The following is a 16,333-nucleotide window of genomic DNA, read 5'->3' as shown; positions in this document are numbered from 1 at the left end:
CATTGTGGGAACATTGTTGATTGTAATGTCATGTTCGGATGTACATTGTGGACGCCGTCTTTGCTCCACAGTAAGTCTTTGCTGTCATCCAGCATTCTGTTTTTGTTTACTTTGTAGCCAGTTCAGTTTTAGTTTCGTTCTGCATAGCATTCCCTAAGCTTCAATGCCTTTTCTTAGGGGCACTCACATTTTGTATATTTTTGGTTTAAGAATTAGACATCTTTTTACCTTCACACTGCCTCCCGCTGTTTCCGACATCTACAAAGCAATTAGCTACCTGCTGCCACCTACTGATATGGAAGAGTATTACACGGTTGCTCTGCCCAGCTCTAGACAGCACCGACACTCAACAACAACACATAATTTGCAGACTATAATTATTGGTTTGCAAAAAATATTTTTAACCCAAAAAGGTGAAATTAGATAATCTCCCACGGCACACCAGACTGTATCTCACGGCACACTAGTGTGCCGCGGCACAGTGGTTGAAAAACACTGCATTAGAAGAAGACAGCCTGCCGTTTCCTTTAACTTGGACAATACATCTATACATTTGGCCATTCTAAGACAGTAATGCCCATGAGTTATCTCACCCTCTGAGAAGTTTTACTAATGTTTTCCAATGTTGCAAAAATGTGTAGAATAAATATTACATTTCAAAATTTCTGTCAAAAAAGATTTGCGTCAGCCTGCGACTCATAGTCATTTTGATAGTAGGCTAATATATCTAATATAGACACTTACATCATGTGTTGTCTTCATTGTAACACTTATATAAGACTTTTAAAATCATTTTGATAGTAGGCTAATATAGACACTTGCATCATATGTTGCATTTATTATAACACTTATATAAGACTTTTAAAGTCATTTTGATAGTAGGCTAATATAACTAATATAGACACATCATGTGTTGTCTTCATTATAACACTTATATAAGACTTTTAAAGTCATTTTGATAGTAGGGCTAATATAGCTAATATAGACACTTACACCATGTGTTGCCTTCATTATAACACTTAAAGAAGACTTTTACAGTAATTTTGATAGTAGGCTAATATAGACACTTACATCATGTGTTGTCTTCTTTATAACACTTACATAAGACTTTTAAAGTAATTTTGATAGTAGGCTAATTTAGCTAATATAGACACTTACATCATGTGTTGTCTTCATTATAAGAATTACATCCATCCATCCATTTTCTACCGCTTGTCCCTTTCGGGGTCGCAGGAGTGCTGGAGCCTATCTCAGCTGCATTCGGGCGGAAGGCGGGGTAGACCCTGGACAAGTCGCCAACTCATCACAAGGCCAACACAGATAGACAACATTCATACTCACATTCACACACTAGGGCCAATTTAGTGTTGCCAATCAACCTATCCCCAGGTGCATGTCTTTGGAGGTGGGAGGAAGCCGGAGTACCCGGTGGGAACCCACACAGTCACGGGGATAACATGCAAACTCCACACAGAACTTTCCTCCAGAAGGTCCTTATCTTTGTCCATGTGATGTCAGATGAAACAAAAATTTAGCTGTTTGGCCACAATACCCAGCAATATGTTTGGAGGAGAAAAGGTGAGGCCTTTAATCCCAGGAACACCACACCTACCGTCAAGCATGGTGGTGGTAGTATTATGCTCTGGGCCTGTTTTGCTGCCAATGGAACTGGTGCTTTACAGAGAGTAAATGGGACAATGAAAAAGGAGGATTACCTCCAAATTCTTCAGGACAACCTAAAATCATCAGCCCGGAGGTTGGGTCTTGGGCGCAGTTGGGTGTTCCAGCCGGGACAATGACCCCAAACACACGTCAAAAGTGGTAAAGGAATGGCTAAATCAGGCAAGAATTAAGGTTTTAGAATGGCCTTCCCAAAGTCCTGACTTAAACGTGTGGACAATGCTGAAGAAACAAGTACATGTCAGAAAACCAACAAATTTAGCTGAACTGCACCAATTTTATCAAGAGGAGTGGTCAAAAATTCAGCCAGAAGCTTGTGGATGGCTACCAAAAGCGCCTTATTGCAGTGAAACTTGCCAAGGGACATGTAACCAAATATTAACATTGCTGTATGTATACTTTTGACCCAGCAGAAAGTCAAAAAGTTTGGACACCCCTGGTTTATGGTATGTTGTTTTGTTTTTGTTGCGCTCTAAAAAGTGTTTATGCTGTAAGTATTGTACTTCTCACGCACCGGCTGTTTGATAGTATGGCGCATCTTAGTTTCAGTTTTCATTAACAAACCTGGAGGTGCTGAAATCGCCATGTAAAATCGCTAATGCCATACTTGCCAACCTTGAGACCTCCGATACCGGGAGGTGGGGTGTTGGGGGGGGGGGGGGGGGGGGGGGCGTGGTTGGGGGCGTGGTTAAGAGGGGAATATATTTAAGCTAGAATTCACCAACTCAAGTATTTCATATATATATATATATATATATATATATATATATATATATATATATATATATATATATATATATATATATATATATATATATGTATGAAATACTTGACTTTCAGTGAATTCTAGCTATATATATATATATTTATTTTATTATACATATAAATAAAAGAAATACTTGAATTTCAGTGTTCTGTAGGCTATCCAGTAGATGGCAGTATTGTCCTGTTTAAGAGTGTCACAACATTGCTGTTTACGGCAGAAGAACTGCTTTACGGTAGACTAAACGTGACTGCTGTTGTTGTGTGTTGTTACCGCGCTGGGAGGACGTTAATGAAACTGCCTAACAATAAACCCACATAAGAAACCAAGAACTCGCCCTCGATCATTCTACAGTTATGAAGTCATTGGGCAGGCAAGCTGTTTATATTGTGGGAAAGCGGACGTGAGAACAGGCTGTCCCCACTCAGGTCCGCATTGAGCTGGAGGGGGCGTGGCCTCCAGCTCCGGCTGAATACCGGGAGTTTGTCGGGAGAAAATTTCTGCCGGGAGGTTATCGGGAGAGGCGCTGAATACCGGGAGTCTCCCGCTAAAAACGGGAGGGTTGGCAAGTATGGCTAATGCTAATCAGTAGCACGTCAATAGCAGAGCCAACATATATCAGCATCAAGCTAGTGCATTTTTGAAAAGGTTGAGCCTTCCTTACTTATGTTGAGCGTTTTTTTGAGTCCATTTCTTTGTTGGCATTGAAAATTAAAAAATTACCAGTGCCTCTTGAGTGATTGCCAAGTGTCGATGTGCAAAGATACGGTCAACAGCCGGGCGTACACAGGTACCGAAACATAGATTTTGCGTGAATCGTTGGGTATCCATCCCTAATTGTCATACTAACAAGTATATAAGAATCAAATCTGCGATATAGTGAAACTTGACGTACCTCTGGGCAGACGAACGTTGAGCTCGCTGCGAGCCACCTGTGCTTGAAGTGGGAGGCCAGTGCCGAGCCGCGAGGGGCTGGGACTGCTGCTGACGGGCCCGGCGTGAGTGGCCCTGAGGCCGGGGCCCGCTTCCTCTTCTGTGGTCTCTGAAGAACCCTGGCCGAGCTCGCGGCTCAGCGGCCGCACCAGGTTGACCGCCAAAGCAGAAGACCACTGGGGGGAGGACGTGGACGACGATGAGGAGGCCTTCTGCGGCGAGATGGGGAAGCGATGATCTGGATCCGTCGACGCAGGGAGAGGTGAGCTGCTCTTCTGCAACACATGTAGACGCTTAATTATACCTTCAGCAACCTTGGAAGAAACTAGGAACAAATCAATTCACACGAGGCAACCCAAAGAAAGAAAGCGCCACCTTTCCTTAAAGTAATGTAGCACAGTTCAGTTACCGAAGTCGGATTTGGGACAGTACAGGCGTGGGAAATCTGAGTCCTCGTTGTTTCTTCTTCATAAAGGTTTTAGACCTGCTCTTTGTGTGATCCCTCACCTAGGACCTGTTTGTCTTGGGAGACCCTACCAGGGGGCATGGAAGCCCCCGGACAACATAGCTCCTAGGATCATTGAGACATGCAAACTCCTCCGCCATGATAAGGTGGCAGCTCAGAAAGGAGTTGCAGTGTGTATATTGTATATATTACATATTGTTATGAAAGTGTCTGTTACTACATTATATATATACTTGCAGTGTGTATATTGTACATATTACATATTGTTATGAAGGTGCCTGTTACTACATTATATATACTTGCAGTGTGTATATAAAACATATTACATCTTGTTATGAAAGTGTCTGTTACTACGTTTTATATATATATATATATATATATATATATATATATATATATATATATATATATATATATATATATATATATATATATATATATATATATATACTTGCGGTCTGTATATTGTACATATTACATATTGTTATGAAGGTGTCTGTTACTACATATATATATACTTGCAGTGTGTATATAAAACATATTACATATTAAAGTTAAACGTTAAAGTACCAATGATTGTCACACACACACAGTAGTTGTGAAATTATTCATCTGCATTTGACCCATCACCCTTGATCACCCGCTGGGAGGTGAGGGGAGCAGTGAGCAGCAGCGGTGGCCATGCTCGGGAAACATTTTGGTGATTTAACCCCCAATGCCAACCTTTGATTCTGAGTGCCAAGCAGGGAGGTAATGGGTCCCATTATTAGGCCGGGGTTTGAACTCACGACCTACCGATCTCAGGGCCACTGAGCAGGTTATTGTTATGTAGGTGTATTGTTGTGAAGGTGTCTGTTACTACAATATATACTGTATATCCTTGCAGTGTGTATCTAAAACATATTACATATGGTTATGAAAGTGTCTGTTACTACATTATATACTGTATATACTTGCAGTGTGTATCTAAAACATATTACATATGGTTATGAAGGTGTCTGTTACTACATTGTATATATATATATATATATATATATATATATATATATATATATATATATATATATATTTGCAGTGTGTATATTGTACATATTACATATTGTTATGAAGGTGTCTGTTACTACATTATAAATATACTTGCAGTGTGTATATTGTACATATTACATATTGTTATGAAGGTGTCAGTTACTACATTATATATATACTTGCAGTGTGTATATTGTACATATTACATATTGTTATGAAGGTGTCTGTTACTACATTATAAATATACTTGCAGTGTGTATTTAAAATGTGTGATGGAGGGTTTTGAAGTTGTTTTAGAGGCTTTGAAGGCTACAACGGTAACTTCCATTTACTGCATCTTCTAAGTGTTTATCATCTTTAAAATCGTAAAAAAGAAGTGCGTTTTTTTCTCTCATAATGATTGTGAAAGATAGGCAAAATTTAAAATAAAGTGCAGTTCCCCTTTAAGCTTTTTAGTAGAGGAGTTTATGTTGCCGATTCTGATCAGCCATGAGTGGTATCGGCCGATACCAATACTCATACCGGTCACATGTATCAACTAAGTTTTTTTTATGGTGCGTGCTTTTGACAGTAAAATAATATCAACACAATATTTAAACTAGTTTCTTATTCCCTTTTATTACACAGCTAAAATCATGCTAAAAAGTTGGAGAACCCCTGCTCTATACTGCTCTAATTTCCTGTTAATAGCTGCTCACTATCTGATATAACATGCTTCCATCTACACTTCTTCGACTTTACAAAGCACTTATTTTTGGGTGTTGTTAAAGCGAGCTTCGCGGTTAGCTGAACTATTGACATGCCGGCTCCTGGCCCCTCGTCCTCCAGTGATAACCCTACTTAAGAGACGAAGAAATGCAGTTTATCTGCCGCAACGGAGGTGATTATTATTAGCTCGGGGGAGCGGCTCCGCACTAATGAGTTGCGAAACGCTTATCAGCAGGAAGACTAAAAATAAATAAAGAGGGGATCAGCGTTTGTGATCGACATCAAACGGCATTAACAATGTCGTTTTTCAAGAAAATCAGATGATACACATTTTTAGTAATAACGTCTTGAGAACCTCTGCAGTGGACAGGCTATTTTTTTCCCCATGAAATGTGGAAAAAAGAATGTGTCCTCTGTTCAGGATTCTGGATCGGGCATTGAGTCGACAACATAAATATATATATATATATATATATAATATATTAATATATAAATAATATAATAAATAATAAAAATAATATAATATAATATAATAAATAATATATAAATATAATATATATAAACTAAACGCTTGAAAAGGATGTATGTGCACAGTTGCCTGTGTCTTGCATGTTGTCAATACTGCAGGAGTGCGACAGTATTTGAAGCAGAAAGCCTCTGACAGGTAATCTGTTCTATTGTGTGTCACATCACAGCTCAAACAAAAGGTGTGACATTGACGCAAATGCACCAGAAATTCAGGAGGGAAGAAAAAAAAAAAAAAAAAACAGTTTTCTTCAATCAACAGCGCGCCATGATTTATGTGAAGATGAAACATAAGCTGCAAGGCACTCTGGTTGCTATGGCAACTATCGAGTCAATAGCTCACTTCTGTCTGCGCAGTGGGATGTAAAGTCAGTGGATCTGTGAAGCCGCCAGACAAGGCGTCTGAGGTGTTCCAAGACACACAATGTCTGTCAGGCCACCAGCACGTTGGAGCGTGTGGCGCCTGTTCACAGGCACAGAGAGCCAGTCGAGTGGGTTAGAAGAGCAGCCCAGTGGGTTATGATCTTAGCAGCTCAGTTTGGTCACAGCCTGCATATGTTCGTCTGCACCCCCTCCCGCCCAAAAGTCGCAACGTGATGAATGAAACAAAGCCTGGCAGCTCAGCTCGCAGATAAAAGCACTTGGCTGGGTGGCGCCGATTCCACCAACAAGCACAAAAGAGACCTCCGCCAGGCTGCATCTCCCACGACGACGTGCTGTTAGCGACCGTCTGTAATGCTGACCCGCGGTGGCGTGTCCAGCCTTTTTTTTTTCCAGGGGTGGCACATGGGGACGGGGGGGAAGGCACCCATAAAAGCTTCAGTCTACCCCAGGGGGGCAGCTGTAGCTACTGTAATAACTTACCACCACCAAGTATAGAGTGAATCTTCTCCTAAGAGGAATGCTGACATAAAAAATAATGCATCCTAAAGCATGGAGCTTTGAATTTAGACTTAGACTTCCTTTCTATTGTCATTCAAATTTGAACTTTACAGTACAGATAAGAACGAAATTTTGTTGCATTAGCTCATGGTAGTGCAGGATAAAAAAGCAATAAGGTGCAGATATAAATAGATTACTGTACAGATAAATATATTGCACTTTTGCATATGCATCCAGGTTTATGGATGTATATTATATTGTCTTTATATTCCATATTTATTATATTTAGTGTTATATGTATGATAGGACAGGTTGTGTAATGTTTTTCTGTCACTTTGGGAAAATGGCTTATGGAATTTTGCCTAATGTTCACAATCATTATGAGAGACAAGACCACACATGTCTTTTTTTGTTTGTTTTTTTAAAAAAAATGATAAAAGACGCTTGAAAGATGCGGGTAATAGGGGTCACCGGTGTAGCCTTCAAAACCCTCTAAAACAACTTCAAAACCCTGCATCATTGTTTTATGTACACACTGCAAGTATATATATAATGTAGTAACAGACACCTTCATAACAATATGTAATATGTACAATATACACACTGCAAGTATTAATATAACGTAGTAACAGACACCTTCATAACAATATGTAATATGTACAATATACACACTGCAAGTATATATATAATGTAGTAACAGACACCTTCATAACAATATGTAATATGTACAATATACACACTGCAAGTATAAATATATAATGTAGTAACAGACACCTTCATAACAATATGTGATATTAACAATATACACACTGCAAGTATATATATAATGTAGTAACATACACCTTCATAACAATAGGTAATATGTACAATATACACACTGCAAGTATATATATATAATGTAGTAACAGACACCTTCATAACAATATGCAATATGTACAATATACACACTGCAAGTATATATATATAATGTAGTAACAGACACCTTCATAACAATATGCAATATGTACAATATACACACTGCAAGTATAAATATATAATGTAGTAACATACACCTTCATAACAATATGTAATATGTACAATATACACACTGCAAGTATATATTTAATGTAGTAACAGACACCTTCATAACAATATGTATTATGTACAATATACACACTGCAAGTATATATATAATGTAGTAACATACACCTTCATAACAATATGTAATATGTACAGTATACACACTGCAAGTATATATATAATGTAGTAACATACACCTTCATAACAATATGTAATATGTACAGTATACACACTGCAAGTATATACAGTATATAATATAGTAACAGACACTTTCATAACAATATGTACAATATTTACAGTTTTTGGTCATTTTAATCAATGCCGGAACTAATTCTTCGGCGCATTTATTGACGTTTCCATAGCAGTGTCCGGCAATGTGTGTTCCTACTTCCAGATAGAAAGTGCTTGTTTGTGGCAGATTCGGTAAAAACAACGAAGATGACTATTTTTGGACAAATGAGGATTTGCAACCTTATCTTTTTTAAGCTGAATATACTGAGGATGAACTGCTGCTTCTAGAAGCGAGCACGAAGGAAGAGTGAGACGTTGGAGCAGACAGAGTGAGGTGAAAATGACTCGAAGCTGCAAAATGTGGAATTTGAAGCCAAGCTATTTTGACATAAATGGAGTGCTACCCCAAGTAAACCAGAAAAATTTCCCCGGCCAGCTGTAACAAACAGACAACTGTCCATCGATCATGATACATGCAGCACGTCACGGGTGTTATTACAACTACAGTACATACACCGTCTGGCTAGCTGTGTACAAACAAAACATGAAATAATACTTTACAGATACTGTAATATGATTGTTCATGTTTTTCACTCAGTACAGATTGGTGTTCTATCGCAGTGTTGTGCATTACAAACTCAAACGCGTTTCGTGTTGACGTAGAAGCTAGCTTATCTTTTTCCGTAGTTAGCTTCTACGGCTAATAACGAAGCATGCAGATGTGTTAGTACGCTAAAAAAAAAAGAGTTCCTCAGTGTTCTCTCTTACAATAACAATGTCACTACAGCTTGGTTATTATACAGGTTACAGAACGTAAATGAAGTGTTGACGGTTTTTGAATGCATTTTTAAAGTGATTAAGAGGTAGAATTAATTGCTCTCATGAGCTGCATTGCTAGATACCTAGAACAAGCCGATTTTTATGTTAGAAAGCCAAAAAAAAACAACCTTTTGTCTTCTTGTCTCTCATAATGATTGTGAACGATAGGCAAAATTCCAAAACAAAGTGCAGTTCCCCTTTAAAGAGGACGATGACACTATAATGTAACTTGGAGTTGAGATTTAGTTAATATTTTATTTTGAGCGATTATTTATTTTCTTGATATAACCTCTCCATCATCTAGCTGTTGGTTTGTAGTCACTGTTTAAAATAAACTACATACATTACAGGACGCGTTACCTTATTAAAAGGTCATGTTTGTATAATATTCGTGAAAGGACGCTGCCAAAATTCCAATTCACGCCATGTGGAATGGCGTGCCGGTGGATGCATAGACCATTACGCTACCAGACCATTGCTCAGATAAAAGTAAAATGTTGCATATATATACAGTCGTGGTCAAAAGTTAATATTTTAAATGTCTGCATTTTCAATAGCTTTATGAATATACATGAAATATATTTGGTGTCTGGATGAAAATATTTCAGATCTTATTCGGCAAAAAAACATTTTTTTAGAGTGATTTTTAGTTTTTCATTTCCAAAAGCTTTATGAATATACAGTCGTGGTCAAAAGATAACATACACTTGTAAAGAACATAATGTCATGGCTGTCTTGAGTTTCCAATCATTTATACAACTCTTATTTTTTGTGATAGAGTAATTGGAGCACATACTTGTTGGTCACAACAAACATTCATGAAGTTTGGTTATTTTATGAATTTATTATAGGTCTACTGAAAATATGACCAAATCTGCTGTGTCAAAAGTATACATACAGCAATGTTAATATTTAGTTACATGTCCCTTGGCAAGTTTCACTGCAATAAGGCGCTTTTGGTAGCCATCCACAAGCTTCTGGCAAGCTTCTGGTTGAATTTTTGACCACTCCTCTTGACAAAATTGGTGCAGTTCAGCTACATTTGTTGGTTTTCTGACATGGACTTGTTTCTTCAGCATTGTCCACATGTTCTCAATGGGGTTTAAGTCAGGACTTTGGGAAGGCCATTCTAAAATCTTAATTCTAGCCTAATTTAGCCATTCCTTTACCACTTTTGACAAGTGTTTGGGGTCATTGTCCTGTTGGAACACCCAACTGCGCCCAAGACCTAACCTCCGGGCTGATGATTTTAGGTTGTCCTGAAGAATTTTGAGGTAATCCTCCTTTGTTATTGTCCCATTTACTCTCTGTAAAGCCCGTTCCATTGGCAGCAAAACAGGCCCAGAGCATAATACTACCACCACCATGCTTGACGTAGGAATTGCGTGTTCCTGTGTTTAAAGGTCTCACCTTTTCTCCTCCAAACATATTGCTGGGCATTGTGGCCAAACAGCTCAATTTTTGTTTCATCTGACCACAGACTTTCCTCCAGAAAGTCTTATCTTTGTCCATGTGATCAGCAGCAAACTTTAGACAAGCCTTAAGGTGTCACTTCTGGTGCAAGTGCTTCCTTCTTGCATGGTAGCCTCTCAGTCCATGGCGATGCAAAACACGCTTGACTGTGGACACTGACACCTGTGTTCCAGCAGCTTCCAATTCATTGCAGACCTGCTTTTGGTGGTTCTCAGTTGACTCTTGATCATCCTGACCAATTTTCTCTTAGCAGCAGGTGATAGCTTGCGTTTTCCTCCTGATCGTGGCGGTGACAAAACTGTGCCATGCACTTTATACTTACGAACAATTGTCTGCACAGTTGCTCTTGGGACCTTAAAGGCCTACTGAAACCCACACTACTCCCGACCACGCAGTCTGATAGTTTATATATCAATGATGAAATCTTAACATTGCAACACATGCCAATACGGCCGGGTTAACTTATAAAGTGCAATTTTAAATTTCCCGGGAAATATCCGGCTGAAAACGTCTCAGTATGATGACGTTTGCGCGTGACGTCACGGATTGTAGCAGACATTTTGGAACAGCACGGTGGCCAGCCTAAGTCGTCTGTTTTCATCTCAAAATTCCACAGTATTCTGGACATCTGTGTTGGTGAATGTTTTGCAATTTGTTTAATGAACAATGAAGACAGCAAAGAAGAAAGCTGTAGATGGGATCGGTGTATTAGCGGGTGGCTACAGCAACACAACCAGTAGGACTTTGAGTTGGATAGCAGACGCGTTACCGTGAGGACAGCTTTGGCTTCCAAACATTTGCTCGCTTGCCCGTACGTGCGTGCCGCTATGTGCATGTCACGCGCCGCCGCGCCGCTGTCCTCACCGGTGTCTGGGTTGACTTCCTTCGTCTCCAGGCCGCCGACCGCACTGATGATCGTGGTGAAGTCCTCCGTTGCGCCGTCGATCGCTGGAACGCAGGTGAGCACGGGTGGTGATGAGCAGATGAGGGCTGGCTGGTGTAGGTGGACAGCTAATGTTTTTAGCATAGCTCTGTCGAGGTCCGTAGCTAAGTTAGCTCCAATGGCGTCGTTAGCAACAGCATTGCTAGGCTTCGCCAGGCGGGACAGCATTAACAGTGTGGTTACAGGTCCAGGGTTTAGTTCAGTGTCTCCTGAGAGTAGAAGTAATAGTAGTATTGTTGATCTTCGGTCTATCCTTCCAGTCAGGGGCATGTTTCTTCTGTTTCTATCCGCAGTTAAGCACGATGCTATCACGTTAGCTCCAAAGCTAAAGTCTTTCGCCGATGTATTGTCGTGGAGATAAAAGTCACTGTTAATGTCTATTTCGCGTTCTCGACTCTCATTTTCAGAGGATATAGTATTGTGGTTTAAAATACAAATCCGTGATCCACAATAGAAAAGGGAGAAAGTGTGGAATCCAATGAGCCCTTGTACCTAAGATACAGTCAGAGCGAAAAAAGATACGTCCTGCACTGCACTCTAATCCTTCACTCTCACTTTCCTCATCCACGAATCTTTCATCCTCGCTCAAATTAATGGGGTAATCGTCGCTTTCTTGGTCCGAATCGCTCTCGCTGCTGGTGGGAATGATTGTAAACAATGTGCAGATGTGAGGCGCTCCACAACCTGTGACGTCACGCTACTTCCGGTATAGGCAAGGCTTTTTTATCAGTGACCAAAAGTTGCGAAATTTATCGTCGATGTTCTCTACTAAATAATTTCAGCAAAAATATGGCAATATCACGAAATGATCAAGTATGACACATAGAATGGACCTGCTATCCCTGTTTAAATAAGAAAATGTCATTTCAGTAGGCCTTTAAGCTGCTTTGAAATGGCTCCAAGTGACTTTCCTGACTTGTTTAAGTCAATGATTAGTTTTTTCAGATCTGTGCTGAGTTCCTTTGACTTTCCCATTGTCGCGTTTGTAACCGAGTCTAATGACTGCATCACATGAGCCCTATTTAAATGGGCTCAGAAAAGTCAACAGGTGTCGTCAATCATAATCACTCACATGAAGTTAAGAGGCCATGCCATGAAGCTAATTTGATTTGATTGTCACTTTTCTACATCACCAAAATGAATAATGTATGTTGCTGTATGTACACTTTTGACCCAGCAGATTGGGTCACATTTTCAGTAGACCCATAATAAATTCATAAAAGAACCAAACTTCATGAATGTTTTTGTGACAAACAAGCAGGTGCTCCAATCACTCTATCACAAAAAAATAAAACTTGCAGAAATTATTTGAAACTCAAGACAGCAATGGCATTATGCCCTTCACAAGTGTATGTAAACTTTTGACCACGACTGTATTCATATATCTATATATCTATATATATATATATATCCATCCATCCATCCATCCATTTTCTACCGCTTGTCCCGTTCGGGGTCACGGGGGTGCTGGAGCCTATCTAAGCTGCATTCGGGCGAAAGGCGGGGTACACCCTGGACAAGTCGCCACCTCATCACAGGGCCAACACAGACAGACAGACAACATTCACACTCACATTCACACACTAGGGCCAATTTAGTGTTGCCAATCAACCTATCCCCAGGTGCATGTCTTTGGAGGTGGGAGGAAGCCGGAGTACCCGGAGGGAACCCACGCTGTCACGGGAAGAACATGCAAACGCCACACAGCAAGATCCCGAGCGCAGGGTCGAACCCCGGACCTTCGTATTGTGAGGCAGACGCACTAACCCCTCTTCAACCGTGCTGCGTATATATATATATATATATATAATATATATATATATATATATATATATATATATATATATATATATATATATATATATATAATATATATATATATATATATATATATATATATATATATATATATATATATATATATATATATACTACCGTTCAAAAGTTTGGGGTCACATTGAAATGTCCTTATTTTTGAAGGAAAAGCACTGTACTTTTCAATGAAGATAACTTTAAACTCGACTTAACTTTAAAGAAATACACTCTATACATTGCTAATGTGGTAAATGACTATTCTAGCTGCAAATGTCTGGTTTTTGGTGCAATATCTACATAGGTGTATAGAGGCCCATTTCCAGCAACTATCACTCCAGTGTTCTAATGGTACAATGTGTTTGCTCATTGGCTCAGAAGGCTAAATGGGGGCGGCGTGGCGAAGTTGGTAGAGTGGCTGTGCCAGCAATCGGAGTGTTGTTGGTTACTGGGGTTCAATTCCCACCTTCTACCTTCCTAGTCACGTCCGTTGTGTCCTTGGGCAAGACACTTCACCCTTTGCCTCTGATGGCTGCTGGTTAGCGCCTTGCATTGCAGCTCCCGCCATCAGTGTGTGAATGTGTGTGTGAATGGGTGAATGTGGAAATACTGTCAAAGCGCTTTGAGTACCTTGAAGGTAGAAAAGCGCTATACAAGTATAACCCATTTATCATTTATTTATTTAGAAAACCCTTGTGCAATCATGTTCACACATCTGAAAACAGTTTAGCTCGTTACAGAAGCTACAAAACTGACCTTCCTTTGAGCAGATTGAGTTTCTGGAGCATCACATTTGTGGGGTCAATTAAACGCTCAAAATGGCCAGAAAAAGAGAACTTTCATCTGAAACTCGACAGTCTATTCTTGTTCTTAGAAATTAAGGCTATTCCGCAAAATTGTTTGGGTGACCCCAAACTTTTGAACGACAGTGTATATACATATATATATATATATATATATATATATATATATACATATATATATATATATATATATATATATATATATACATATATATATATATATATATATATATATATATATATATATATATATATATATATATATATATATATATATATACATATATATATATGTATATATATATATATATATATATACATATATATATATGTCTTAATTAGATTATCCAAAAAATAGTGCTCGATACCGTGGTAGAGCGTAATATGTATGTGTGGGAAAAAATCACAAGACTATTTCATCTCTACAGGCCTGTTTCATGAGGGGTTTCCTCAATCCTCATGAGAAAATCTCCTGAGGATGAGCAATATGTTTTAGAAGCCGAGTGCGTAACGGATGTAGCTTTATTGTGACACTATAGCATTAGCAGCATTGCTAGGTGCTAAACATACAAACTAACCATAATACACCATAATAAAACAAACACTTACTGTAAAATTTCCACTCTCGCTGGGATGCCGACCGACGAGACGCTCACATAATTGTGTTTAAATGAAGAATCAATCACAATCCTTACGAAGGGTTAAAAAAAGTTGCAGCAAGTAGCGTCTTTTTGTGTCTTTTTCTCCAACTCAGGGACGTGAGAGTGGTCCATGGCCACATTTGTCTAAGCAGGTGAGAGATGCATGAATTATAATCTAGAATTTACTTTTAGCAAGTTTGAGACCAAGCAGAAGCAGCCGCCGTCTTATAGTGTGTCAACAACAGCAGCGTAAGCTAGCATTAGCTCACTGCTATCAATGCGTCACTAAAATAGTCTGTCTGCGTTAGCGCTTATAATAACAATATCACTCATATTTGGTTAATTTTCAGGTCATGACATGTAAATGGAGTATTGTTGCCGCTTTCTGGATGTTTTTAGAGGGTTTAATGAGAGGACCCTTCATCTGTTGACTCAATTGTTAGCTATCTATTTATGATTTCAAATGCATAAAAAAAGCCAAGCATATGTGTTCTTGTCTTACGTAAGGATTGTGAATCATAAACAACACATTCCTTTCCAATGTTTGCATATTTCCAGTATGACTGATCTAATAATATGGTCAGAGTGCAGAAGCGTTCCCATCCTGACGTCATCCCACCTCGATCTGCGGAAACTGGCTAAGATGTTCGGAGAAGAATATGCAAAATGACCGTCTAAATTTATGGCATTTTGTGATGTTCAGACAATATTTTCACATAATTTACAGATTATAAATACAATTGGATATAGTTTATTATCAATGGAAAAAGTTTGGACACTCCTGGGCTAATCTATGGATTTTTCTTTGCTAACGGCTAAATAATGGAATGGATTAAGCAAAGAAATCCAACAATGTCCTAAAATGATCCACTTTAAGAAACTGTTCAAAGTGTTTACAAAGTACAAGGAAGAAAAATCCTGGTAAATATCTTGAACCTTATCAAAAAAGTAGAAAATCGTATGCATTTCATAAAGAATGAATAAAAACATCAATGAGGTCTGTTTTGTTTGATCAGCCGTTTTACTGTTCGGAAACAATTAAGGTATGCAAATAAACATTTACAAATATTTCTGTGTAAATAACAAATTTCACAACGTATATAACCGCGGCTTATAGTCCAGTGCGGCTAATATGTGAAAAAAAATGTCTTCTAAAATTAAGTGGGTGAGGCTTAAAGTCTGGAAAATACGGTAACAAACTAACAAACGAACAGACAAATCCTCCTGGCGAGGTAAACATCAATCAGACTGTCTGCTCACCCTTTTGGAGGTGGGACGGTTGCCCTGCATGTAGCTACGGTGCATTTCCAACACCTTCTGCGGTCTGCTCCGAATCCACGCGCCCAGGGTCTCGATGGGGGAGCCGTTCACACACCACTCAGTCACCCCGAACTGCCTGAGGTGGGCTCGCGCGTGGCTCGCCAAGGCCTTACGGTTCTCGAAGTAGAAGCCACACAGCTCACACCTGGGATCTTAGAAAAGACAAGACAGAAGCATTTAAGCCAGGGGTGTCCAAACTACGGCCCGCCGGCGTCTTCATCTTGGCCCACGAAATGGCACGAGTTCAAT

At 39.2% G+C, this 16,333-nt stretch overlaps 1 protein-coding gene across 2 annotated transcripts in view; it reads right to left on the bottom strand.

The window, feature by feature from the left end:
- wizb (WIZ zinc finger b) overlaps nt 1–16,333 on the bottom strand; it is an 86,862-nt gene that overhangs the window by 17,930 nt on the left and 52,599 nt on the right. For both annotated transcript variants that reach the window (XM_062036944.1, XM_062036945.1), the window contains exons 7-8: nt 16,025–16,236; nt 3,339–3,651 (exon numbers count right to left, since the gene is read on the bottom strand). In XM_062036944.1, coding sequence (XP_061892928.1) covers nt 3,339–3,651; nt 16,025–16,236 — 525 coding nt within the window. The remainder of the gene's footprint in view (nt 1–3,338; nt 3,652–16,024; nt 16,237–16,333) is intronic.

The sequence above is a fragment of the Entelurus aequoreus genome, linkage group LG25 (genome assembly GCF_033978785.1).
Source record: "Entelurus aequoreus isolate RoL-2023_Sb linkage group LG25, RoL_Eaeq_v1.1, whole genome shotgun sequence".
Lineage (NCBI taxonomy): Eukaryota > Metazoa > Chordata > Actinopteri > Syngnathiformes > Syngnathidae > Entelurus > Entelurus aequoreus.
The sequence above is the reverse complement of the archived record's forward strand: the minus strand, read 5'-3'. Positions and strand labels throughout refer to the sequence as shown.